This window comes from Prionailurus bengalensis, chromosome E4, assembly GCF_016509475.1.
Source record: "Prionailurus bengalensis isolate Pbe53 chromosome E4, Fcat_Pben_1.1_paternal_pri, whole genome shotgun sequence".
In the NCBI taxonomy this organism is placed as follows: Eukaryota; Metazoa; Chordata; class Mammalia; order Carnivora; family Felidae; genus Prionailurus; species Prionailurus bengalensis.
The window spans coordinates 34,559,976-34,587,534 of record NC_057360.1 but is presented as its reverse complement, the minus strand read 5'-3'; the positions used below and the strand labels follow the sequence as shown (position 1 = coordinate 34,587,534).

At 53.6% G+C, this 27,559-nt stretch overlaps 1 protein-coding gene across 3 annotated transcripts in view; it reads right to left on the bottom strand.

Moving 5' to 3' along the window:
• The window catches only part of PLXNA2 (plexin A2), a 206,825-nt gene that overhangs the window by 15,458 nt on the left and 163,808 nt on the right, over window positions 1-27,559 (bottom strand). The window contains exons 13-22 of one of the 3 annotated variants that reach the window (XM_043568305.1): window positions 18,507-18,658; window positions 12,397-12,514; window positions 10,408-10,544; window positions 9,305-9,472; window positions 9,080-9,173; window positions 4,775-5,014; window positions 3,985-4,128; window positions 3,457-3,691; window positions 1,398-1,540; window positions 436-704 (exon numbers count right to left, since the gene is read on the bottom strand). In XM_043568305.1, the coding sequence (XP_043424240.1) occupies window positions 436-704; window positions 1,398-1,540; window positions 3,457-3,691; window positions 3,985-4,128; window positions 4,775-5,014; window positions 9,080-9,173; window positions 9,305-9,472; window positions 10,408-10,544; window positions 12,397-12,514; window positions 18,507-18,658 (1,700 nt within the window). Of the gene's footprint in view, window positions 1-435; window positions 705-1,397; window positions 1,541-3,456; window positions 3,692-3,984; window positions 4,129-4,774; window positions 5,015-9,079; window positions 9,174-9,304; window positions 9,473-10,407; window positions 10,545-12,396; window positions 12,515-18,506; window positions 18,659-26,347; window positions 27,500-27,559 lie in introns of those variants that run through there. The other 2 variants (XM_043568307.1, XM_043568308.1) reach the window with 2 other exon arrangements.

The window sequence follows — 27,559 nt, the reverse complement described above, 5'->3', positions numbered from 1 at the left end:
CGTTTTAGTTCATTTTAATTCACAGTCACGTGTGGCTACCACACTGGACAGTGCAGCTCTAGAGGCACAAGGAGGGACAGAGACTGGGAGACGGTGTTACCGATGCCATTTTGTCAGTGAGGAAGATAAACAGCAGAGAGGCCGCGTCATGGGCCCGGGACCACACCGCTAGCGGGTGGCAGGGCTGGGGTTTGAGCTGGGGTTCGAGCCGAGCTCTGAGCCGAGGTCTGGGCTCCTCCTTCACACTTAGCAGGTGCAGACACAGCCTCCCGGGGCCACGGGGAGATCAGACTCTGTGCCGCGAGAGGCGCGGACACAGGCCACTGCGCGTGGGTGTCATGTCTGCGGTGGGGAGCCTGTCATGCTGCTCTAGCAGGGCCCGCGAGCCCGCTGCGACCCCAGGCCCCCCTCCCCGCCCCCTGCCGCGGGGCGCACCTGCGGAGGAGCAGCTTGGGGTGGTTCTTGTTCTCCAGATTCTTCTCGATGAGGTCGGACAGCAGCTGCTTGAGGACGTCGGTGGCGTACTCCAGGCGGCCCTGCAGGCCGGTCATGATGAGCGAGGCCACGTTGCCGCGGTCGCGCATGGAGAAGCTGCGCTGCAGCTCCAGGGTGCGGATGAAGGTCAGCAGGAACACCTTGTTGTTGATGAGCTGGGCGAAGAGCTTCAGGGCCTTCTCCACGTGCTGCTGCCCATTTCCCTGCACCTGGAGTGGACGGGACGGGCGCCCCCTCAGAGGACAGGCTTCCGGCCTCCTAGCCCGGCCTCTCCCCGAGGGTCTGGCGTGGCGATAGCTGTAGGACTCTGTCCGTGACGCCTACAGCCACCCCGTCCCATCTCCCGCACCCGCGATGGGGTAGGAATGGCTGGGCTCTGAGGTCCACCATCTACTCTGGCCGCCCCCTCGGTTGTGGGGGTCGGCTCCAGGCAGAGCCCTCGCAGGGGATGCCGTCCGTCCGCCTGTCCCAGGGGTACCACAGGAGATACTCCATCAGACTTGCTTGGTTTGCTAGTCTCCCTTTAATCCTCTCTGCCCTGATTTATTATCTTTGGCAAAACAAACCAACAAATGAGCAAACAAACTTCACAGAATCGTAGGTCTTTCCTTAAGCCCCCTTAAATCCATTTGAGAATGTGGCAGAATCGTAGTTAATTAATTTAGTCATTAATTAAAAAATGACAATCAGCCTTCCCCTGGAATCGTCCTAAAGAGCCTGGGTGCCCCCCACCCCCACCTTGGCCGTGATCCGCCTGATGAGAAACATCCCTGTGGGGGGGATGCTGTTGTAAGCCGTTTCTCCTCCTTACTCCCGACCTTTCTCTGAGCTATTGGGCCCCATCTGCATTTCCCAGGTCCTGCGTTCCTGCCGGGTGGCTTGGGGAGAGAGGCAGGCGTTACCTCCAGCTCCCGCAGCACGGGATGGTCCTCGATGCCGGGGAACAGGACTCGCATAGCATAGGTACGATAATCCAGGTAGGGGATTCCAGAGCGGTCCAGGTCGCTGGTCAGCTCATTGATATCTGTCTGGAGCTCAGCAAAGGCTATGAAAATGCAGGGAGACAGGGAGGCTCAGGAGGGCGACCGGGGCAGGGGAGGGGAAAGGCGGGAGAAGACGTTTGTGAAGGCCTGGGGTGTGGAGACAAGGAGGGTTGTTGGGTTGCATCTCCAGAAGGTGTGAGGTATCTCCGGGCCTCCCTTCTTAGGTGGTAGGCACGTGGGCCATTTCTGTACCATTTCCTCCTGTCTGCCAATGCCTAATTTTGCCTTTTCTTTCTGCGTATTACAAGTGTAGTTAAAACAAAGAAAAGGGAAGAACACCATGACTAGTATCATGCATGGGGCTGCAGGTTCTCGAAACAGCGGAGAGGCAGCGGCCAAGGGGATGAAGCCAAGCGCACAACAGGCAGCCTCCCTCCCCTTTTCTTCCAAGCAAGAGGATAATGAATCAAGATGCAAAGACCTTGGACAAAAATGAACATGAAAACCACCATGAGATCTCGCCCATTAGGGTGGCTATAATAGAAAAATGGACAACAGTGAGTGTTGACGAGGATGTGGAAAAACTGGAACCCTGTGCTGACAGCTCAGAGCCTGGAACCTACTTCAGATGCGGTGTCTCCCCCCTCTCTCTGCCCCTCCCCTGCTCACACTCTATCCCTCAAAAATGAATAAATGTTAAAAAAATTAAAAAAAAAAAGGAAAGAGATTCTGACACTTGCAACCACATGGATGCCACAGCACGGATTATGCTTAATGACGTAAACCAGATGCAAAGAACAAATACCGTGTGATTCCATTTATATGAGAGTCCTAGAGAAGTCAAATTCATAGAAACAAAGTAGAATGGTGGCTGACGGCAGCCAGTGGGGAGGGGGCCGTGGTTACTGTTTAATGAATACAGCGTTTCAGCTGGGGAGGAAGAGAAAGTTCTGGATGGCGGTTGTGGTTCCATAACGATGTGAATGTACTTAATGCTCCTGAGCTGGAAGGAAGAGCCCTAGGGTGTGGAGACAGTGAGGGTTAAAATGGCAGATTTTATGTGATGTTATGTGTACTTTAACACACACACACACACACACACACACAGGGAACTAAGAACACCAAAGCCAACCTTGCGGCGCCCCAGCCATCAGGCCCTCAGCTGACAGGGGAGTGTTCCTTTGGTGGCAGGTCTGTCTGCCTGATGCCCTTCTCCCCGCCCTTCCCCTGCCCTGGCACCGGAGAAGCCGTTCCCCACGTCGCCCCAGCCCAGCCGTTCCCTTTAACCCAGCAGAGAGGGCTTGTTCCTGATCCTGATGTTTGTAGCAAAGGGAGAAATGTTTTGATTCTTAATTGAAATGTTTACCCAGAGAGCCCGGTGGGTCCTCAGCCACCAGGTATATGTGTCACCTCGAGGCTGTAGTTGCATGGGAGATGGAAGGAAGCGATCGCTCCTCCCACGTGTGTCCACAGCCGAGGACACCAGCGAGTGGCGGCCTTCAGAGCGCTCGGCCTGTGGCACGGGTGGAAAACGAGCCCTGGGGGAGGGGAGGGGATGAGGCCGGAGGCAGGTGAAGAGCTCCCTTGCCTCTCCTGCTGTTGCTGCCTCCACACGCTCTGAGAGCAGCTATGCAAGAAACAGGAGCCGGATTCCCATCTGGGGGACCTACAGCAACCGACAGCCGAGCCTGGGAGGCTCTGACTGTGGGGAGACCGAGGCCCCGAAAGGGAGAGAAAGGCTCCCAGACTGGGAGATGAGTCAGGGCTCAGGAAGGCCAGGAACAAGATGGTCAGACCTAGGGCCTCGCCCTGGGCATTCTTAATGGGACTTCTCTAATGCTGAAAGCAAAGTAAGTTTCTGGGAAAACAGGCTGAGGGTGGGAGGGATGGAAACAGCCATAAGAGCAGTTTCCCGGGAGGCGGTAAAGGACCGGTGACAAAAGATGGGGCCAGGAAGCGAGACCGTGCCTCCACCTACCTTCCTTACACTCCAGGGCCACGCGGGACTCCAGGTTGTCCATCTGCATCTGGAGCCTCTTGAGAGTGAGGTCGTTTTCTCGAGACTTCCGCTTGTAGGCAATGAGGACGATGATGACGATGATGAGCAGGAGGCTGCCGCCCGCCGCGATGCTGACAATGGCTGGCAGGGTCAGCAAGCTGTCTGAGATGACACTCACCGAGCCAGGAGAGAACACCATCCCGCCCACGTGAACCTGTGCATTGCACACACACAGACGCTGTAGAGCCCTGGCATGCCATCGATCCTTATGTTTCAGAAAGGGCAATGAGTGACCACGGCCACACAGTACAGACTTGGACATGAAACAACTTCCTGCTTATCATCTCCCTTTCCTTTCTTGGGTTCTCGACTTCTACCCATCTCAATGTAGAAAATGATGAGGAGGGGCTATGGAGGAAGTAGACGGGACAGCCTCACTTTGTGACAGATCATGCATGCACGGCGAGGAGGTGGGGGGGAGTCATAAAAGGAAGAGGGTTCACTCACCATGACTTTGTGCTGCCCCGTGAGGTTGGGAGGCTCGCAGAGGAGCTGTGTCTCCGACACAGTGACAGCACACGGGGTCTCTCCAATCAGCACGGTGTAGTTGAGTTTGGCACCTCCAGAGGCAGGAGGGCAGAGGTTTTTGCCCTGGGGAGAACAGTAATCTTAAAAGAAACAATTGACACAGGGACGCAGACGTTAACTGCCTAAAAAAGAGATGACAGCCGCGGGGGAAGGGCAGCCGTGCAAAAACCAATAGATGACTCCGTGCAGAGTTTCTGGGGAAAGCTTCAAACAGCCCCAATTTCCAGAGAAAGAGAGAGAAAATGCGGGGAGGAGAGAAAGCAAGGGAGGAAGGGATGGGAAGAAGACTGGAAGGAGAGACAGACTCCAAACCGGGGAGCATTTGGAGGAGAGCCCGTGGGATATAAAGGAAAGTAACAAAACAGGTGGACGAATCGTTCCGGGGCACCGTGACCCCGCGGAATAGGCGCGCGGGCTACAGTGGCCACGGGAGCGGTCAATGAAAGGAAGTGTTTGCTTCCAAGGCGCTGCCGAACTTTGGCGTCCCAAAGCTCACCAGAACAAACAGCGACATTGTAAAGTGTTCCTTGAGAATCCCAAGGGCCAGATATATGGCTGGACGGGTCAATATCTATAAACAAGCTCCCTTTTCGGGGAGATGGCAGCTTTGCGAGGCCGTGAGCACAGAGAGGCGAACAGGAAAGGCCGGGAGGGAGGGGGGCTGTCACCATCACGGCCCGGGCCAGGCACTGCTCTCTGCCCACCCTACCTTCAGGATGATGGGGGATCCTGGCTTTTGATCCAACACTCCGGTAGGGCTGAGCAGTTCGAAGGTTGGGTTGGGGTAGTAGATGAACTTGGTGTCGTTGTAAATGAGCAAGGACTGGACGTTATTGAAGACGAATCCAAACTCATCTGGCCGTTCCACAGTGTCCAGGCCGGGCCGGTAGTCCGTGGTCAGAGAGGGTGCCAGGCAGGTTAGGGTGGTGGTGTTCACAACTTTACAAACCTGGGAGGCCCAGAGTGCAGCATTTAAATGCAGATCGAGTGAGAGGTGGTGGGGGGGGGGTCACACTACCACCTCCCGCCCTCTCTTTGCTTTGGCCTGTCACCCCCTGATTACTTGGTTGTCTTCATTAGACGGTGAGCCCCTTGAGAAAAAGGACTGTGAAATTTGGGAGACTGGGGCACACATGTTAACCTCATTCATTCATTCACCAACGTCGTTTGATGGCCTGTTCTGTGTCAGCCGCTATGCTAGCAGCTGGGGCCATTTAGCGACACTGTCATCGTCCGGAGGAGGAGACAAATGACCAAACACGCATTATAACATAGTCCCAGAAGGGGACCGGACTGCAGTAGGGGTTCGAGCACCGCTAAATGCATGAGTGCCTGTGTGAAAGGCCCAGTGGGCAAGGACCAGGCAGGGTAGGGGGGTGTGTGTGTGAGAGCGAGTGCATGGCCGTGGCCCGAGGATGACTCAGGGACACTCTTCCTTCCACAGAAGGAGTGAAATGTAACCTGAAGAACGAGTAGGACTCTCCTAGACAAGGAGGGGGAGGGGTGGGGGCAGCGAGTCCCAGGCAGAAGGAAGGGCAGCAAAGGCCTGGGGAGGAGGGAGTTTGAGGACAAAGCAGGACAGCAGTGTAGACAGGGTGTGTATGTGTTGGGGCGCAGGGAGTAGCATGAGATGAGCACTCTGCCAGCACATAGTAGGTGTTCAGTTAATGTTTACTGAATACACTGATGAGTAAAAAGAATCCTTCAAGTCTTGAAGCATTCTGTTCAGGATCTCTCTCTTCTGCAGCCAGGCACCCCCCCACCCCCCACTCTACACAAGGGAGTAGCCCGGGTACAGATACTGAGGTCATAATGTCCTTCCTTTTTGGGTAGACCCTGGTGTCTGTATTAAAATCTTAGCTGAGCTGGCCTCGACTTAGTGTGAGTGGCACCATTCCCTTCTCTGGTGGTTTAGTTCCAGGGCTGTCCAGGGCGGTGGCCGGACCGAAGAAACCGCCACAGGACCCCACGTGGCATGTGGACAAAACCCGATTCCCACGCGCTCTCCTCCTGGCTTGTGCTCAGCACGGTCCTGGTTGGGGCTCTGGGTGTCCCAGCAACAGCCAAGGGCATCTGGGAGAGCTCGGCCTGCTCAAGTACATGCTGTCCTGGCAGGTTCACATGTGTTGTGAGTCTGGCCAACACACACACACACACACACACACACACACACACACGAGCTTCATGTTCCGAAAACAAGACCCCGTGTGAAATCGCAGAGAAGCTGACCCTGGCACAGAGATTATGTCAGACCCCCAAGTCCAAGTGTTAACCCCCACTTTCCAGAGGGAGTTTAAGAGTTTCACTAGAACAGCCTGCTGAGGGCTGCATGCCCGGGCGGGGGAGGGCTCCCTAGACCAGACTCCTCTCTGAATAAGCAAATCCCTCCCAAACAAGCAGGCTCTGTTCATTAACTGCCCGGTGCTGCATCGGCACTTTATTTGCCAAAATTCCTGGGGGTTTTGCGGCCTTTGCCTTGGCCCTTCTCACTTCTCACTGGGGATGCTTCAAAATCCAGAGGCAAGAGGTAGACCCAGTGGGCTGAAGAGGTGCCTGTGGGGGCGGGGGGCAGAGTTCTTCTGTCCCCACCGCTCTTGACAGAGAGCTCCTGACAGTAAAGGCAGGGGACAGAGGTCACCACCTTCCCGTTGTGAAGCCAGGCTTGATGAAGAGACCACATCCAGGTGGCTCCTCCAGGCCTGTCCGCCTGCAGGCTCCAGGCAGGTCACTACTGAGCCTGAGGACCCCCAGCTCTCAACAGGGAGGAACCATCACTTAACTCCTTGAAACACGGAGGGCACAGTGGGTGGGCTGGGGGAACTGCTGGGGAGATTCCTGCCCAGGGTTGCAGGGGCACCCTGGTGAGGGCAGAGGACACTCAGGACCTTAGCCTTTGCAGATGGATGTCAGGTATAGGGAAGGCCTTTCCAGACCAGTCTTCTCTTCAAATGGCTTCGTGGGGACTAAGGCCGCAGGCTTTGGAGGTTAACCTCGTCAGTCACATACTTACTCTGTACTGCCTTAACCATGTCTTTTACTTCCTGTACTTCTACTGCTGTGACATCTGGGGCCTTACGACCTGGAGGGATCCCCCTCCTGGGACCAGCCAGTGCCTAGAAACCGCAAACAACCTGCCTGCTAGAGCACGCTGTTGTGATGCAAACCAATCAGTCCGGAGCCCAGACCCCCGACTGCCTCCTTTTCCACACTCTGAGCACCCATCCACCATCCCTAATCATACCAGGCCAGGCACGGGACAATCAGGAACAGCCCCGTGCCCCAGAGGCTGCTAAAACGATTCGGACTGGGCAACCCTAAGCCTGTTTACCTTGCCTTCACGCTTCCTTCCTGCAGAAGCCATAATAAAGGCTCTCGCCACAGTGCCCTTTCCTCCCTCTGCTTCCAGACCCCCCACCCCTGGCTGCTTCCCCCTTGGTGTGGAAGCCCCCTTCCCTTGGGGTCTGTGAGTATAACAAACTATCTTTCCAATGGCAGTTGCCTCCTGTGCTGTTGGCCTTGACATACCTGAGTAATAGTGAAACCTTTATTTCAAAACACGTACCTAATTTATTTAGGGGTTTTGTCCTTCCTGAGTGTCAGGCCACTGTTCCCATTTCCACCCTCATTTTCCTTCCTTCCACTTAGTCCTTGGAATTTGACAAGGTGGTCTGTGAGCTACTGGGAACACTGGCTTCAGTCTGGAAGTGGAGTGGGCTCTGGATCAGGCTCTCCACTTGGGATAAGGAGGCACGTGCTCTCCTGGCCCAAAGAGCTGTGACCAGGGTGGAAACTGAAGGCGTGATACGGGTGTCCCTGCATGTCTGCCATGATGGAACGTCATAACCAGATCCCCGGCATCTCACGGGGTCTGGTAATGAAGAGTCCAGGTTTTGGGGGGATCTAGTTGCTTCTGCCTCCAGCTACCCTCGTGGCTGGGGGCAAGCCGTTACTCCTTTCTGGCATTAGTTTCCTCAGCTATACAACGAGGGGGGTGGACCAGATGATCCCTGTAACTTTTCCAGAACTTGCCTTCAAATGCTGTGTCATTTTGTGCCTTTCTGTGTTTCCTAAGGAAGCTTCCAGCATGCGGGGGGTCTGTCAGGGGTAAAAGGGTAGGCACAGTACCATCTTTCCTGTCTCTATCACAGCTACTCAATCCCCTGAGGTCAAAGCAGCAATAATAGCAATTATATGAAAAATAACAGCCATAATAGCATCTCCTGGACTATAATTACGAATACAGCAGTGTTTCAGAGAATACCGGCTAACAAGACTGAGGGGGAAGCCACCAGAACTAACTAAAAAATGTGTAACGACATCTCAGACATTCTACTTTTATGATAGGGAACTTCTTTAAAAACCGCAAACGTCCGTAGAGAAAAAAAATTAAGTTACATGGCTCCGCACCGAGGAGTAAAGCAAAATGTTCGACTGATCACCTTCGCAGCCGGGGTAGGACTAGCTGCTCGCAGTGACTGCCGTTTATCAAGCGCTAACCTAGTGCCCGCCAAGGGCTTCGCGTTACAGATCGGCGAGGAGAGTCTTATCGTCAGCGTTTACACAGGCAGAGAATAGGGGATAACAGAGGTTAAACGACTTGATCGTGGTCGTACGACTAATGGAGGGCAGCGTCCTGCTTCTAATTCAGATGTGTCTGCCTCTGGAGCCAGCATTTCTTCACCCTTCCACACTGCTTCTTACGGGACCTCAAAGCAAACATAGCACGAAACCAGGAGCCCTTCTGTGCTCTCTCTTAAGCTCAGAAGCCAGGACATTTATATACTCGCCCTCTGACGAGAAATGATTATGCTGTAATTGCAAGAGTCCTTGGAAGGTTCAGATGTTTGGGGCCATGATTCCAAGCTCAGGGTCTTGAACTAACTTTCCTCCCCCATAGACGGCCGCTCCAGTGCATCTGGTTGGAAGAGGGAGCTAACACAGACCTCATCACATTGCAAACCCAGACGCAGAGCTGTGGTTATAGGGAGGGCCAGGCGGACCGGCAGTTACTCACGTTGACAGACTCCTTGCCATTAAACTTGACTCGGACCCTTGGCTCCTGAATGACATCCAGGTTGAAGCCTGTGATGGTCAGGGGTGTGTGGCCACTGGGAACAAGCAGAGGCTGGGTTAGGTTAAAAGCCCTCTCAAACGGCTACCACCTCGACCCCGGCCCCCTCACAAGACAGGGGTTCTGTCAGGTGGCGGCTGGGCGTTATCCGTCCCACCTCTGCCTCACCTGGCAATGCTCCACTCCGGCTCAATGCGCTGCACCCGGGGGTCATCTATGTACTCGAACTGCAGGTTGTTATCCACGCGGGCTCGGTCGACACTCACAGAAACGGGGACTGGGCCCAGTCCGTTGGATGACGGGGGTGAGACACACACGATCTCGTTCATTGACCGCCTGACAGGGAGACAGCAAGAGGGTTGTAAAGAAAGGCATTGGCAATGAGGAGAGCTCTCTGGCTTCAGAGGCGACTTTCCTCAGTCTGAGGGTATGTATGGCCCACGAAATGCTCTGTTCCTTCATACTCTACACAACGGAACATATCCCTTATCGGTGTATATCAGTGCCTCTTTTTACTGGAGATCCGACTCTGGTTGGACGAGGGAGGGAACACGTTGAAGGGGATTGGAGAATGTGGGGCAAGGGTCAGGGCTTCGTGGGCTTTGGGTGATCTTTTCTTTTCTGGATTTTTCTAGAATAGGCTAGTTAGCCAGTGCTTAGAGTCTGGTCAGTCATTCAGTAAGTATTCACTGAGCACCTACTATGCAGAGAAGAGAACACAGTCCTTGCCCTTAGGGAGTTTATAACCGGAGGAGGAGATGATTGGCTGATACTGAGCACGTTGGGTTCTCACCCATGGATTCTCTCAGGATTCTCTATATCCCCAAGGCCTCATCGGAGTATCCGGCAAATAGCAGCTGTTCAGGTTTTCATGCACAAGAGATGCCCTGAGGATAAGTCTGTGTGCTTGCTGAGGACTGAGGTCATGTAGTCTCCATGTTTCTCGAGTCCCCATAGTGGGGACCTAATGAATGCTGGGTCCTGATGGTGACTGGAGAGTTTCTGGGAACTTCCCCATCAGCAGCTCTCACGGCCCTTGTTCTCATTATTTTTAGAAGTATCTAGCCCCTAGATATATTGACTAAGTGGTCTATATTGCTATAAACTGAGTAGCGGGATGGATTGCTCACAGGGACTGGAATGGTGTTTGGGCCCAGGACGTGGCCCACCCGTGGGAGTAAAGGGGCAGGCACCTGTGTGAACACGCCCGGAACAGGCGCGCACACGCCTCACACGTACAGCCTCCCAGTGCTCCTTTGAGCCCATCTCACCCATAGAACTCGCAGGTCTGGTTGCCCAGATATACAGCCACGCTGCTGCCTGCCCCGAGGTAATGGCCTGTGATGGTTACCATGGTGCCTCCCGATTCTGGTCCTCGGATGGGGTTGAGCGACAGCACGGAAGGGTTCTTTGGAAAAAAACAGAGAAACGGTCACACTCAGGTTTGGGCCAAAGGGACAGACCCACGCTGGACGTAACGACCAAAGGAGGAGCTGTGTCCCTGCTCAGAGTGCAGGTACTTTTTCTGCCCTTTCTCAATCTCTTCTCCTGGAGCTGAGGCCCTTTCTAAGAAGAGGCTCTTGGCATGTCCAGGGAAGGCAGACGGACCTCGCTTTAGAATTAATTAACTCCCTGGGGAGTCTCATGCTCATAACACCAATGGGAAGGCAGAGGTAACACTGACTAATCTATCAATTAGTTTACAAATTGAGAGCAATTTGAAAATGCTTCTCTATCTAGAGCCTGTACTGATTTTTTTTTGGCACAAAATCGATTAGGCTGAATAAAGCATCCTTGTCTGGATTGGGCCACTAAGGGGCCAAAGTCCTCCATTAATGGCCCCTGCACATGTCCTGTCCCTTCCTAAGCACGTGAGGGGCACGGCCGGGGGCCTGGTACAGACGGCTGTCAGTCAGTGTTAGATACAGCTTCCCCCCCACCTTCATCAGGAGGATGTCCTATCGATGGCCAGCACATTTTAGTCAACTTCCTAAGCTGTAAAATAAAATCCGAAGCTTGAAAGAAATGTCATGTGGCCTACGGTGCATCCGGCGGCTGACCTAAATCAGAAAGGAATTGCTCCTGTCTGGAGGGCCAGGCTGGGGGAGTGGGAAGTGCTTTTAACTGAACAACTATACCTGCATGAATTCTAGACCGCATTAGCCGGTCACTGTCCACTGGCCCTGAAGCAAGCTTCTAGATCACTCTGGGCTTTTGTTTGCTCCAATGTCAAGAGAGGAGGGCGGGCTAAATGATCTCTAAAGCCTCTCCCATCTGGGACATTCTACAGTTTTCTCTCCCCTCCCACCCCCACCCCGCATCTTTCTGTGTTTGCTGCTCACACAAGACCCTGTCTATCCTGCGTTGAAGGGAGGAGAAGCCGGGGGCGGGCAGACAGTGGTACTCTCCAATCTGAGGAAAAGACGACTACGAGAAACGGACAGAGATGCCAAGATAAGAAGGCAGAGCCTGGAAAACCTAAAACAAGCAGTAAAATGCTTTAGAGAGAATAAAATGTTGTGGTCTAATGATTTTTTCAAAACTCTCAGCAAGGCTGGTTTGACCCCATCTGCTGGTGTTAACACTTTTTAATGAAGAACTCAATGTGGCAATATAGAAAAGTGTCAGCAAAGGGACTCCAGAGCCCCAGAAGCAAGTTATTGATTCAGCAGGAAGGTAGCCCCAGCAGATTCCAAGGCCCCAGAAGCACGCTATCGATTCAGCAGGAATACAGTGCCGGCCTTCGAGAAAGTTGTCGTGATTCTACTACCCGCCGCCCGAGCGCGAAGAGATGTCTTCAGCTGTGAGTGTGCGTCAGTGTGCCTAACCACACCATCACGCAGAGCAACTCACTCAGTACCCCCTGCTCCCATGGTCCTGCCACAGACACTTGTCTCTGCAGGATTTGAAGTGACTTCTCTAAACTCCCACTCGCGATCGCTTTGGCGGAAAACAAAGCATGTGGATAAATATAGACCTTTTTAATTAGGTCCCTCAGGGGATCTGTCCTCATTAGGCTGGAATGAGACTAAGATATCACACTGGCAGGACAAGGGGTGGCCCCCTCCCTCCCTTACGGGTAGGATCCACTTTCTAAGAAAGACCTGATCTTGCCTTATTTAGAATTCTGGCCCGTGACTCTCTGAGACTCTAATAGCATCGTCAGTCACACATCCATCCTACCCCCGGCTTGAGGGGGGTGTGGGGCCTTTGTGGGAGAAGCCTAGAATAGGCTGGGAGCCCCGTAGCCCAATACTCACCACAAAGGTGTACTGTTGATGGGACTTGGTCATGAACTCTGGCTTACACTCGCCAATGCATAGGCGTACAGGCCCGGAGGTGGTTCCCACGAGGGCATGGCCCATCTCACAGACGATCCTGAGGAGAGAGCAAATCTTCCCGTGAGAGGCCTGGCCACAGCCCACATCCCTGCCTATACTTCTCATCTTACCTCCCCCGTGCCCCCCACACCCCCACCGCCGTCCCAACGAATGACTCATCACACACTTGCACTGGTGCTGTACCAAGACTCAGCTTGCTCACCCATCTAGCTGTGTGACCTCGGGTAAAGTGCTTTCCCTTTCTGGGCTTCAGCCTCTCATCTGTACAGTGAGAAGCCGAATGAGATCACCTCTAAAGTCCGGAGTGCCTCCAAACGCTATGCTGCTTAATTCTCGGAATCGACCTGCATTCCCAGTGCCTCTGAGGTGCCTAGCACGGGGTAGTCACCCAGTATTTGTGGGATAAAACCCAATGTCCAACAGGGAGACCCAGGGGCAGTAATTTCGCGTTCCTTCCTGTGTGACAAGCCAAAATGGCAACTCGCCCTAAAGGAGTGAGTGAGGGCCTGTCTGCCAAGGTGATTCAACAGTGGTTTGTTTCCTACAGTGAGGTTTAAAAAGGGAATAGATAATCTGATGAGATAGTAAACGCCCAAACCAGGAGCTCCCGGCCAAAGGGAGGAGCCGAGTCCCTCGGCAGCAGAAGGGGTGGATGGCGGATGAGTTCATTAGGACGGCAGTTGACAGTGGACTCCCACTTAATCAAAGTCTGAGCGCCCTAAGCTGGTGGGCGAGGCAGCGAACCAGCCGTGGGGTTGGAAGTCACGTCTCACATTAAGAGGCTGGGTAGCTGGAGGCAAGAGGGGGATACAGTGTTTTCTCTCATGAAGTGCAGATCAATACCCCCAGTGATGACCTCCCTGGTGCCTGAGATCAGTTACAACAAGCACATTTAGACACCGGTTGCCTTGGCCACAGCAGCCTTCTCGAAAGGGCGGGCAGCTGGAGGATACGGGAGAGACTGAAGAAATCAGGTTCTCGGGGGGCTCTCTCGCTTGGAATTAGAAGGCACGGGGTCCCATGAGGCTCCGCAAAAGAGAACCCAAGGACGGAAGAAAGGACTTTCGATTCCTCCCAACACCGCATAAGAGTTCGGAGCAGTCTGGTGCCCCCGGTAGGTTTGCTTAGCGGGGAGGCAGGAAAACAGACCCCGGTGCACTCATCCCCAGCATTACGCCGGCACCATGGGGGTCGATCCGCGTCTAGCTGGGAGGCGCTTATCGCCACGGCTTCTCCAGGAAGGAAGGTAACTAAACAGAGATTTCATTTCGATGTAATAAAACTTGCATTAAACAAACACACCGCACGCTCGCACACACGGCATGCCACAGATCTCCACCTCCTTTATAACAGTTAATCCCAAATAAGTACTTTAACTCCTGGTGAATATTTACTTAACATGCAATAACTGTCTTATCACGTTTAGCATATTAGATTCAACAAGAAAGTACTGAATGCGCATGGAAGGGCAGTCTCCCTTCCCTTCCTCCATGAATAAATAAATTAATTACGAACCCAGAGTAAAGCTGATAGGGATGATCAATTAGTATTTTACACAGAACTGTCTTCTTAAACCTCATTAGCAGAGCATTTGAGAAGCTTAATTTAAGGTACTGTGTGTGGTTATTTTCAGGCTGCTACCTGCTCGGAGTAACAAATCTCTCATCCCGTTTCCTGGGCCCTAGTGCCTGCACCTGTTTGGGGTCCCTGCCGTCCTGCAAACCATATGCCCTGTACTCCTGAGACGCTTCAGAGGAGAATCTGTCATCCATTGCAGGAGAAGAGGAGGACAAAGAAGAAGGGGCAGCAGATAAATCTCTTTCCTTCTCTCGTCCCTCCCTCACCACCCCCTGGACACTCTGTGCTACAGTCATCCTCCAGAAGAAAGGAGGAAGAAGAGATCATGGTAGGCTTGATATCGCGGAGGGAGGAGATATGACAACCTGTGAAAGCCGCGGGCATACTTTTTCCTCCTGGGGCCCAGGGGTCTGTGCAGGAGAGGAGAAGGCCTAGAATGGCCCATTCAGCTGTCTCTGTAGGGTGTGAACAATGGCCTAGAGCCCTTTGGTGCACCGTCTTTTCTAGAACATTTCCTTATGTCCCAAAACATAAGCTTTACATATCAGGGACCTGGGAGAAGGGGGACAGATGCGAGAGGAGTACTGCCCAAGTGTCCAAGGCTGAGTGCCCGCGGTTGGCCCTGAATGCCCCACCGTGAAGGGCATGATGCAAGGGGGGCAGGGGTAGGCTGCAGCAAGGTGCCAGAGCACTACCCTGGGTTCCCTTCCTTGGCACTGTGACTGATGCCTCTCCCCACCCATGGAATGAAGTTCACCTTCACCTGTGAGTGGGAAGCGGGCAGGGGGAAGCTGTGGGCTGTAGCAAAGGGTTTGGGGTGGTAGGGAAGAACTGGGGGAGAATCCTAAGGAATTGAGAAGCACGCGGAAGAACCCCAATGACCTCTCACTCTCCTTCCTTTTATTCCCGGTCCACCCCCCGCCCCCGCCCCGTGCCCGTGCCCGCACTGAAGGTTGGAATATACAGAATACAATTGTATCATTTGTTCTCGGAGCTCAGGGAGAGAGGAAGGTAAGGAAGAAGCAGGGGAGGCTGCGGGGAGTAAAAAGGGTTATACTGAGGAATGATGGTCGGGCCATGGCAGATTGGGTACCTTGATAATAATAAGAGCTACAATTTACTGAGCTGTGATCACAGCGGGCACGGTACAAGATAGGCTCTCGTGTCATCTCGAGCTCCCTTGCAGGGCGGTCCTATTAGCTCCATTTTATGGGCAATGAAACCAAGGCTCAGAGATGCCACGTGACTTGTCCACAGCCACAGCGACAGAGCCACGGTTCAAATCCAGGTCAACCTGACTCCAAAGCTTGAGCCTTTGACCATTCTGCTCTACTGCTTGCAGAATTAATGGAACGCCTTCTATGTATTTTGGGGAGGGGACAGGGTGGACGTGGCAGCAATGTCGGGGTGCAGTTGAGGTTGCTGGGGTGTCGGGAGGTGCCCCCTACCTTCCCGGGTGTCGATGACCACAGGCAGCAGTGTGTGCACCACTTCCTCCTTCAAGCCTTACGAGTTGGCAAAGTTCCCGTGGTTCGATTTCTGGGGGCCTCCTGCCTTCCTGGCCTCCTCCTGGTGTCTCTGGTGGCTCTAGGATCCCCAGTATATTACAAGGAGACGACAGCTGGGGGTGCCGACATTTTTCCCTTGCAAAATGAGGGGCCTGACTAACCAACTATCCACGTTCAACATTTAGAGGTTCGACTCCTCCCTGGTTGACAGGGAGCTTCTGGGGACACATTAGTGACACCGACAGGCTTTCTAACGGTGGGAAGTGCGGTTCCCTGGGGCATACAGTTTCCTCCTCTGACATCCTAAGGATGTCTATTTCTCCATTTCTCCATTCCCCGGATGAGACTTTTGAGAATCTGGGAGCAAAGTGATTTGCCCCAAGTCACCCGGTTCCCCAATAGCTGAACTCCTGGCACCCAGCCCGGTGCCCTCATCCCCCCCACAGTACCGCCTCCCACAGACCGGCAGGGATGGCACCTTTCTCCGCACGAGCGTGCACCCCTGGGGGTGGGGAGCTTCGGCCCCCACCTGAGTCTTATCACCCAGGAAACGTCCTGTGATGGAATCATCCGGCCCTCCACAGACCGGTGGGGTGCTGATTGCAAGACTAAGCGGGGCCTTTTAACCAACATTAACCTAATTGCTGAGTGATAGATGGTGTGGCACAAGCATATGGTGGGCCATTACCGTGCCCGCTAACCCTGCCCGCACCCGGGACACTGCACTGGCCCGTGTAGCCAAATTCATCTCTCCCGGACATCTGTAATGATCATGCCTGCTGCTGTCTGCCCGGGCGGGAGGCTTTAATGATGCTAAAAACTCTGAAGCCTCGAGAGTGGTAAGGAGGCTGGAAACCAGGGCTGTACCAACTGAGGTGTGGAGGGCCTGCTCCCTCCTGCCCACACCGCGCCCCACACGAAGGCAGTGTTGGTTTTCTGGGGTGCCGGGCCACCAACCTCGACCGGTCACCTCCCTGGGCTCCCTGCATAGCCTCACTTGTGGATTCTACGGGCGCTTTCTCCCCCGGCCCTGGGTGAGGGTGGTGCATTTGATTCCAAAGATAGAATACTTCCTCACATTCCTATGGTACATCGCAGTCTCCATTTTCTCATCTTACTGAATTTCCCCCCAAAACCCGTAGCGTAGGAATCACGATTTCCATGAGGTTGATGAAGGTCAGAGAGACTGACAGTCTCCTAAGGCCTCAGGGCTGGTCAGTAGAGCAGGCAGCACTAGAACACGTTTGAATTCCAAATCTCATGAGCTCTCCGTGTCCAGCTGCCCAAGAGTTTGCACTTCTCAGCTCAAAGCCATACCCAGTGGTCCCCCAAACCCTTTCCTTTGGAGTCCTGTGGCACCTCACCAAGTTGGAGACTTGACTTCTGTCCGGAGGCCCAGGGCAGATCCTTAAAGCCAAGGTGGATTCGGGGTAGGTGGCACCGAGGGTCTCGCCCAGCCTGGCAGGGCTCTGACCCGGAAGGACTCCACAGACTGTCCCGCCTCCTGCCCCAGATGCGTCCACCTCCTCTCTGGCCCCACAGCCTCTGTAGTTTCCTCTTCTCTCCCTCATCTCTTTCCTGTAGCCCCAGCCAGTCCTCCCTCCAAGATTCAGCCCTTGCAGGGAGAAGGTCGTCAGGGGAGGAGCCGGTCTGAAGGATTAGAACGGCTCCTTCTCCCCCGAGGTGGTGAGCGGACATCAATGGGGTCCTCAAAGCCTGGGAAGTCACTCCTCTGACTCTGACCCTGCTCTGGGCCCACACCGGAATCGTGGCCCCTGACCCCGGAGGATCATGACATTTTCAGGCCATTCTTGTCCGGGAGTCTTGCCCTATCCACTCTTATGAGACAGGGAGACCTGGAGTGGAAGTCAGGAGACTCGGGTTCCAGCTCTGCCTTGGCCACTTGTGCACTGAGTGAACTGGGGAAGTCATTTCACTTCCCCAAGCCTTTTGCCTTCTCCTGCTTTGTAAAGGGAGATAACAGTCTCCACCTCTGAGTCCTTTCCAATTAAAAATGAGAAAATGGATGAGAAGGGGCAAGGGCTGACGGAAGAGAAAGTGATGTCATTTTTCTGGTGGTTACTAAAGGCTGGGTCTGGGCAGGTCAGGGGGAGGGCCTGGGGCTGCGGGGGGTGGAGCTAGGGCAGAGAAGCCCCTCCCACAAGCCCTGCTCTGGGGCTCCCCCCTCACACCCCTCCCCCTCGCACAGCACAGCTGTGTTCTCAGCAGGACTAGGGAGACTTGACCCCACTTTACATGACAAATCATCCAGAATGATCTCCTTTCCGTCTCTCTTTGGGATTGGGGTGGGGGGAGCATCCCTCCTTCCAGGCTCCTGCCCCCAGTTTTGTGCCCATCTCCTGCCCACCAACTCCACAGCGGTCACCACTGCCAAATGAACACCCCAAATTGGAACATATGTCACTCCTGGAGCCCCGTTCGCCTGTCCGCGGCTACATGCCTATTTTCTAATTTCCAGCTGACATTTCCCTTAGTGAAATAAATGAATTTGCTCCGGCGGAGGCCCTGCTCGGATTAAGCTGCTGTCAGAGCCCCATGAGCCAAACAAATTGTTGCCCGCAGCCCACTGTGCGGGATGCATTCCAATGGGGGCTGGCAGCGGAGGGGCCGGGGAGACCGAGGAGGAACCTGGGCTGGCTGGGAACGTGGCTCGGTGGCCAGGGCAGGTGAAGACTGAATGAGAGACAGTGTTGTGCTAGGAGTTCTGATGCCACAGGAGCCAGGGGACAGGGAATCACACACACAGGAGCCTTTGGAAGTGGAGGTGGGGTAGAAGAGGGCCCAGGGAAGGCTTCTGGGGGCAGGGTCCACGGGAGCAGAGGGGTGGGAGGGAATCCTGGAGAAGTCCCAGAAAAGGGAAAGGGGCAGCCCCTACCCTGAAGCTCCATGGGAAAAGGGCGGGCCAGAGCGGGCTGGACTCACTGCTCAGCGATGATGTAATCCCCCGGCAGGGGGGTGCAGGGCACCCCAGCCACCTGCACGTGGTGGGCGATCTCAGAGAAGTCCAGGCCCAGGTTCACGCCATGGATGGTCACTCGAGTCCCTCCTTCAGGTGGTCCAGACACCGTCAAAATCTGCGGGAGGGAAATGGGTCACAAACCTGCTGGGCCACAGAGGCAGAGACAGCCGTGCCCTGTCCTTCCGCGAGGGAGGCGGGGGGACTTCGCGGACACCTGGAACGTGGGTGCACACGGCATGTTTTCTCCACTTTATAGCCTCTCTAGGGTCCTGACATCATTTCACACGACTCCCTCAGTTCTTCAGGTCATTAATTCTTTCAAGCATTCATTTATTAAAAAAAAAAAACAAACAAAAACAAAACAAAGATCAGAAAGCACTGGACGTGAGACAGAAAATCCTTGTTGGGAGATGTGCTGCCTGAATGTGATCAAGTCACAGTTGCCCTAAGCCTCAGTTCTTCTTAGTTGTGAAGGGCGGGGTAGTGGCATGGATCATCATCTCTGCCAGCCTCGCTCTGGAGCACCAAACGGGGCGTGTTTGTGAGCTTTTTGTAAACCAGGGAGGGCTTTGTAATCGTCACGTGCTATTACTGTCACTCCTACAGGCTTGACACCATAGGGGTGATGGTGAATACCCAGGACATCAGGAAACTTGCCCTCCAGGAACTTCTGGTCCAGGAGGAAGAGATAAAAAGGGAGCCATCCCTAACGCTCCCTGATGCAGGGCACGCACACAGTGGTAAGGTAGATTCGGAGGGAAGCTGTGGGAGTCCAGAGGAGTCCAAGATTAGGTGCTGCTTCAGGGGTAAGATTCAAGATGGAAAGTGTGTTGGACATGGGCTGCAAAAACACAGCCCAGGATGCATGGCAGAACCATGAAAAAGATAACTTTAGGATCTCCCAAATTTTCCTGGCTTCTCATTAACGAGGATCATGTATCTAGTTATTCATTTCCTAATTCAGTCACCAAATGCTCTCTCATTTTGCTCGGGCCCAACGGGCAAAGGAACAGCAGAATCAGGCTCTCCCAAGGTGTAAACTTCTCTCTGGGATTAGATCAGGCTCTTGGAAAAATGCCGCTCTTTGGGACAGAACAGATAGATCCCAGCGAGTAGGTTCATCCTTTGTGGTCCACAGTTATCTGAAGTAGGAGGAAATTAGAAGTGAACTCAATCACTGGAAGCAGGCTCAGAGTATCTTATACGCAGATTCTCGTACAACTTATACATACAGTTATAAAAAAGTCCAAGGCTCTTTTCACTACACCGTAAGAAAGGCAAGACAGGATGGGAAGGAGAGAGGGAAGGGTGGGTTGGTCAAGGTCAAGAGTCCACCAGAATCTCCCAGATGGAGCGTCTGGGCAGAGTTGCAGGCCGGGACCTTCTGTGCTTGAGCCCCACTGGGAGCCTCCCATTAAACCCTGTTCATGCTGGTGGGGCACCCAGTGGAGCCAGTGTGCCCTGGGGCAGAGATGACAAGTCAATACAATGAAATGCTATAAAAGGTTCTGGAGACTTTTCCCTCCTCTCTGTTCCCCAAAGGGGCACTGCGCTCTTCCTGTGATGTGGGCACCATGAGTTGTACAACCATCTTGGCCGTGAATCCCCAGGTGACAGGGGGCAGAGAAGACACGATCGTGGGTAAGACTGGAACAGGCCTCCCTCTCTGCCAGGCCCACTCCTGGGCTCTCGGGAAGTTGGCTGCACAGTCAGGATTCGAACTCAGACTTCCTGACCCCCACCCTCTTCTTCGGTTCTTACATGGTGGAGCCTCCTTCCCTCCCTGGGGGAAGGAACTCTCTCATCGGAGGGCCCATTTCACCCAAGTCACCTTGTCTGAGGCTCTCACTCCCTTTTCTGGGAATAAAATATCCCACCTTAGGAATAAAAATAAACAAGATTCATGGAACGAATCAAGGGTGGGATAGTGGAGGCAGCTCAGAGGCATCTCTGTGTGTTGGGCGTGAGTGGGGGAAGCAGAACAATTTGGAGAGAGAGAAGCTGGCAGGAGGAACAGGTAGCCCCACAGCTTTCCTGTCCCTGGGGATTCTGAAATTAACCAGAACCGGATCTTGGCTGTTGCACCCTCCCCCGGTGCCGTTTCCTCTGCAACCTGGGCCTCCCGGGCTCTGTGAGATGGACCCTCGTTAATGAGGACCAGGGAAGGGGATGTTTCCACGCCCCTGCAGGAGACATCGGTAGGAAAGAATTTGCTTTGAGCAAATCTGACTGCCCGGGTTCTCCTTTGATCCACTTGAATGAGCCCCACTGGCCCCTCTCACCCCTCCCCCAGCCACCTGGAGGACAAGAACCCACCTACCAAAAGTAACTGGCAAAACCGTGGGGATTGGTTTGCGCTCCTTCCCCCACTCTTATTTTTAAAAATACATTCTTTTGCTCGCTGCAGTTAATTACAACCTTTCAGAAAAACTGTGAAACGAAATCTTTCTGGAAAAGCTAAAAATATTTCCATCTTGCAGGTAGTGCATGGGGATTGGATTGTGGATAGTTGGCGGCACTGGTGGCTTCTGCGAGGCCGCTTTCTTCAGCTGGTAAGTCGCTGCAGTGTCCCCTTCTGACATTCAAGGGCTGGGGTCCGAGACATGACCAGGGTCACTTGGAGGGGTCTGCAGGATCCATTTGCCAACACAGAGCTGCTCAGAGGCATACGCCAGCTTGTATGTTTAGAGATGAAAGATTATTATTATTATTGTTATTATTTTTTTTGTTATTAGCAAGTGTTATAATCTTGGCATGAAGACGCATGCCAAAGAGATAGCTAGTCTGGGGTGTGGAGACACCAGTCTGATCACTTCTAAGCTAGCTTACCAGCTGCTGGAATCCGAACGTGGAGAATCAGAGTCCTCCTAGGTCATTGGCAAATACCTGGGGAATACTGGGTCCCCGGGGTCTTCTTTCCCACATAGCTAGCATATGCTATGCGGCATGCTGCCAGCACCTGGGGCAGGTGGCAAAGGAGTTAGGGGTCAAGGCTCTAAGTAAGCACCCCGTTCTAGGACTTACAAGGGACACAGCTTATATCTTCCTTGCTTCGAACAAAACTGATGTGTTAAAGTCAGGATTTTCCAAACATAGATGAGGTGGTGAGCATTTGATTTGCAAAAGGATTCCCAAGGTCTCCATTAGGGATGACTTTCAAAATCTATATCGTTGGCACAGACCTCTCTCCTGAGCTCCATATCCATATATCCATTTGCTACTGGACATCTCTACTTCCCCCTGTGTGTCCCTCAGGCACCTCAAATTTCACCATGTCTAAAAATGAACTCTTAATTTTTCCTCCTTCCACCCCCAACCTGATTATCCTCACAGATTCTCTTTCAAGGTTAATGGAATCACTGTGCACCCAGCCAGGAACCTTCCAAGTGGTTTCAACGGATTCCTTTCCCTCCCCTACAATACCACGTACAATAAATAACAGTCACCAGGCACTATGAGATCTTACTCCCTGGCATCTTCTGAATCTGTGCCCCACTCTGTCTTCCTGAGTCGGTGTTGAGCACAGCTCCCCTACCTCCCACTCACGCTAACAGCGAGGGTTTCCATGTTCTCCCATTAGATCGAACTTCCTCCCACCACCAGGTGACCTTCACGAACACATACTTGGGCAGGTTACTAGTTGCTTGCTTTGAAAACCTGCAATGGCTCTGACCACTGTTAAGGCAAAGTCCCTAATTCCTGGCTTGGCACTTGTCCTTAAAGGTTTTTTTTTTTTTTAATATATATTTTTTAATGTTTACTTTTGACAGAGAGAGAGAGAGAGAGAGAGAGAAAGGATCCGAAGCAGGCTCCAGGTTCTGAGCTGTCTGAGCACAGAGTCTGAACTCATGAACCACAAGATCGTGACCTAGCCAGAGTCACATGCTTAACTGATTGAGCCACCCAGGTGCCCCTGTCCTTCAGGTTCTGATCTTCATTAATTCTTCAGTCACATCTGCTCTCTTATACTATGTCTATGTTCTACCCAGATACCAGCGGTTCCTGTCCACGCAATGCACTTCAGAAATCTCTGTGCCTTTGCACCTCACTTGCTCTCCCCCAGCTTAAAATCAGAGTGAGTCAAGGTGGAGGTCTGGGCTCAGGGCATAAAGGCGCAGAGAAAGGTATCCTGCAGGAAACGTGCCCTAACACCTGAGGGCTTCGAGGAGACTCTGAGAATGAGTACAAGGGCCTTGATGTCTGTGTGGTGGTCTGGGGTGGTAAAAACCCAGGCATCCTATTTTCCTCGTTTTTCCCAGGACCAAGTATTGGGGAGAAGCTACAGAGGGGAGGCTTGGTGGAAAATGACATATTCTCCAGAGAGAACGTGAACAGGATCTTTTAAGATACCACTTCAGGGGCGTGGGGGAGAGGGGAAAAACGGGGGATGGGCTTTGAGGAGGGCACTTGTGGGGACGAGCACTGGTGTGGTATGGAAGCCAATTTGACAATAAATTATATGAAAAAAATATGTACCACTTCGGACCAGGCAACGGGGTCCCAAGTCGACCCTGGAGATTGCCCACAAAGGCTCTCCTCCCAAGCAGCGTTAGATTGCAGGATGGTCAGTGTAGCATCTGCAGAGCTCGATTCTCTTGGGAGAATGACACGGGTCTATAATGAGGCAGGTTGGCGGAGTCCTCTGCTGGCAGAACTACAAGGAAGAACCCCCAGATCAGGCAGTAGTGGGGCTCCAACAGAGGTGAGGGTGAAAAGGCAGGGTGGGAGTTAGATAGATCCCCCCACTGACAGAGGGGAATCAAGACAGGGCTGGGATGGTGACCAGATCCACAGGTCTTGGCTTCTGGTTTCAGATGGCTCTTGGGCTGCTGGCTACTGTGGGGCAGGGAAGAGAGCCCATCTGAGACTTGGGTAGCGTCTGTGCAGGGAGAGAGTAAGACAGACTAGAATTTGAATTTTCCCTCTGACAGGCATGAGCTATGTGACCCTCAATCTCCATGTCCTTATCAGAAAACAGATGACAATGCTCCCCCTCACAGGGATGTTCTGAAGGTTAAGGAAGACAACATCTGGAAAATCCCTAATATGACTGGTGGTTTTAGAGGGCGGGTCTTGACAATTGCAATTTCCTCCCTGGTGTTCCCCCTGCACCTGTGCCTTCCCAGATCACAAAAACATGGGATTGGTGGTGTTGGTAGGGAGCTGAGAGATGATGGGAATCTTTTCTGTTCCTCTGGAAGGAGGCCAAAGGGACCTGGGAGCTTAGATGCTGGAGTGATGGGGGTAGAGACAGCTGCCCGTGGGCTGACAGGAGAGAGTCTGAGCTTGTCCATGCTGCTGAGGACAGGACGTTGGCTTTGGTGGACTCTGGGCCCTGCACAGAAGCCGACTCTGAGCCAGACATCACCCTTTCACCCAGAATAAATTGGGGGAGGACACAGGCCCTGTCTGGAATGGTCTTCATTCTTTCTTCCCTCCCTCTTTGCCATTTCTTTTTCCCCTGGCAATCAGCCATTCTGGGGTAGGCACAGCATTTCACAATGAACTCAGTGAATTCTTCCAGGAAAGTAATTCTGAATGAGACACCCACACAAACAAATGGTTTGACAGTCTGGGATGTGTACGAGTGTGTGTGAGTGTGGGTAGTGAGGGTGTGGAGAGATGGGGAGAGGAGCTGGGAACCTGTAAAATCAGCTGGGATCTTGCGATATGGACCACTTCAATCCCTTGCTTTCCAACCCGTATTATGCCGTGGACCGGAAATCTGACTTCTTGCCTGTGGACCTCAGAAGTAGGTGATGAGGTAAAGATGTGCCCAGAAGCAAGTTGCTCTTGCTGGGTGGGGGTGAAGGGGGTTCTCTCACCCCTATGTTCTGGGCCGACTCCCACTGTGCACTCCTCCCCGCCTACTCCCCAGAACTCCAGTTCTGTTAGGTATCTCGTATGCTCCCGGGGACAGCTAAGGATCCCCAGGCCCATAGGGTCTAAAGGTGATGTTCCATTCCCCCTGCCGGTCCAGCAAGTTCACTGACAAATGCTTACCTCTCCTGCAAGGCTCTGCTAAAAGACGCGCCCCTGTGATGCTTCCTCCGACCCCCTGGGGCAGATTCAGTAGCACCTTCTCCTACCCCTCGGCCCTTTGTGAACACGCCCAAGAAGGTAATGGCCCCGCCGGGCTGTAAGCTGCTTCTTTTCTCAATGGGACAGTAACTATCTTGGGACAGAGACAGTCTCACTTTTGCTTAGCAACCTGACACTTAGCACACGGCCTGCAACATGGCAGCCTTCGGTAAATATCCCCCGTTCTCTGTTACTGGGAAACGCTGGTCCCACCAGATTGTAAAACAAACTGTGTTCTATAATGACAGCTGGAAGAATGGAGGTGTCTGTGCGGCTTGGGAGTGATGTAGTATTGTAACGGAATCTCAAGAAGTCCTTCCTGCAATCTCTCTTCCTTCAATTTAAGCCAATTTCTGGTGTGATTCCTCATTGAATGGAGGGCTGAACAGCTGCCTCCTCATCAGACATCTTTCAGATACCGAAGACAGCAATTAAGTCACCCCTGGCCTGTGCTTCTGTAATTCTGTTAGCCCTTTGTTGGAAGATCTTGTTTTCTAAACCCTTTGATCATTTCAGCTGCTTTCCTTTGGACCCTTGGACGTCCAGGCATCCTCTGAGAGTGTAACGACCCAAAGGAGGCTTGTGGCTTGAGCAAAGGCCTGCCGGGTGTGTAGTAAGGAGGGCCTGCGCAGGTGACTTCCCTCCGCTTGTCACATACACCATTAACCAGGCCAGCCCTGGGCAACTCCCAGAGGGAGGGGAAACCTTGGTCTCTTTCCCAGGTGTCTTTTCTGTTCCCCCTCCCTGGGGTCCCTTCCCCTATTTTAGATACCTCTCACCCTGCTAGTCTCTTCTCCCTAAAGAAACCTTTATTTGCATCTTAATGGGAACTTAAGTTGTGTTATTACCTTGCCTTAAGAGTACTGGCCTTTTAGCCCATAGTAGAATGAGAAGTTTGTCTATGCGCAGCATTCAGAAGGAGAATGTGGGAAAGGTGTTTGAGCACAGGGCTTGGTCCAGCAGCCTTACACGGTGCCCCGGAAGCAGTCCCCGACCGTGCCCGGGTATACAGGTGACTGATCCACATCTAAGCCAAGTACTCTATCCGCTGATCGCAAGCCAGGATGAGCAGGCAGTGGGATGTGGGATGTGGCTGGCGTGTGCTCATCGTAGGGGGGTTCCCAGTCTCCCGCTGGGCCCTCTCAAAGCCTCCCGGCGCCTCTTGTTGGGGAGCCACCTCCGCACCCACCCAGACCCCACCTGCCAGCCGCACAGCCCGACTGAGCCCCACCGAGCTCCAGAGCACCCCAGCCGAATCTGGCCTCCTGCCAGACTGCGACATGTTTGTTTTCCACCGTGGGTGCCGTGACCTGGAAAGCAGCCGCCGCGACGCTCCCCTTGCCCTGATTCTCACAGCCACTAATTGAAGGTTCGGAGGGAACTGTGCCACAAAGCCGCCCAAGGGCGACGGCAGATGCAGCCGATTAATTACAGCTGGGGAGCTCCGAGGGGCTGCGCCGGGGAGCGGAGAGCGAGGTGCCCCAGGCCTCAGGGCTTGGCAGCCCGGGGAGTGCCGCCGGGGCCACTCCGGAGGGCGGGGCTGGGGGCTCCTGCGGGCTAGGGGTTCGAGGGGTGACAGGATGACCCCTTCTTGGCGGGAGCCTCACAAGGCCCGGCTTCCACCCGAGAGAACCCGTCTTCCTCGGCTCGGATCTCCTGCCCGATAGACATGCGGGGCGAAGGCAGAAGCTGAACGTGGGCTCCTGGTTATTGGAGATTCTGATAATGATGGCCGCCGTCCTTTATTTCATTTCCTTTGTCATCGCATATTCTTACATCGCTTCGTTTATTAAGTGCTTATCATGAGCCAGGACGGGTGCCCAGGGCTTTACATATTTTATCCCACTTAGGGCTCCAAACAAGCTGAGAGGGAGGTCCTGTTACAATTTCCTTTTTACAGATGGGGACTAGTATCCAGAGAGGTTGAGTAACTTGCTCAAGGTTACACAGTGAGTGGTAGAGCCCACCGGGTCCAGCTAACCTGTGCTTTCGGCTTCTACACGACACGGCCTGAGTTGACCATCCTCTTGTCCGGGAAGAGACCCCTGGGTCATCAGGCGTGGGCACTCATGCCCTAGCCTGCTCGTGGGTTTCCCTCTGCTGAGGTCCCCCAGCCCCTCCCCCTTGGCTCAGGCCAGAGCTTGCTGCTTTCCAAGAAGCTCTGCCCCTGGCTCTGCTGGTCACTGCCTTGTCTCTGAGCTTCTGGAAGCTTCCCCCTCCCTCTTCTCTGTCCCTGCCCCTGCGAATGTGCACACGCCCCCTTGGGCCTTGCCCTTCGTCACCTTGCCCCGGGCCCATTCACGTTCAGCCTCTCCACGTGATGCCAGGCGTGGGGACCACTGGCTTTCTTTCCATCTCTGCAGCGGGCTGGATGCAGAGCTGGGTGCCAGCCCCGTTCCCCCCTCCAGCCCCGTGGACTGAGAGTTCTGTTTTCCTAAGCGAGCCCAGGAAAAAGAGTATACGGGTCACACGTGAGGCCTCTAGAGCCAAGTAGGCGAGGGTTAACTGCTGGTTCTAGAACTTTGTAGCAGTGTGACTTTGCTAAAGTTGTCATCCCTCACAGTGCCTTGGTTTCCTCATCTGTAAAATGGGGCTAAAGCTCCTACCTTATAGGTTGTCGTAAGGTCTACACGAGATAACGTAAGGTGCTAAATGCAGTTCTGAGCGGCAGATAAGCGTTCAGTGAAAGTTAGCTATTATTTTTCTTATTGCTATTTTATGATGAAGAAATCTGGGCAGAAGCCAGGCTAGCTGGAGTCCAGAGAAGTGGCTGGTTGCTGTAGAGGTGGCCCAGCATGGTGTCGGCTGCCTCTCCCCTGGGCCAGTCCAGCGCTTTGCAGGTCTCCGGCAGGCTGTCAGCACCCTAGACTGGGTCCTTAAGAGGACATGGGAGAGAGTGACATCAGAATCTCCCAGAACAGCCCGGGGGGCGGGG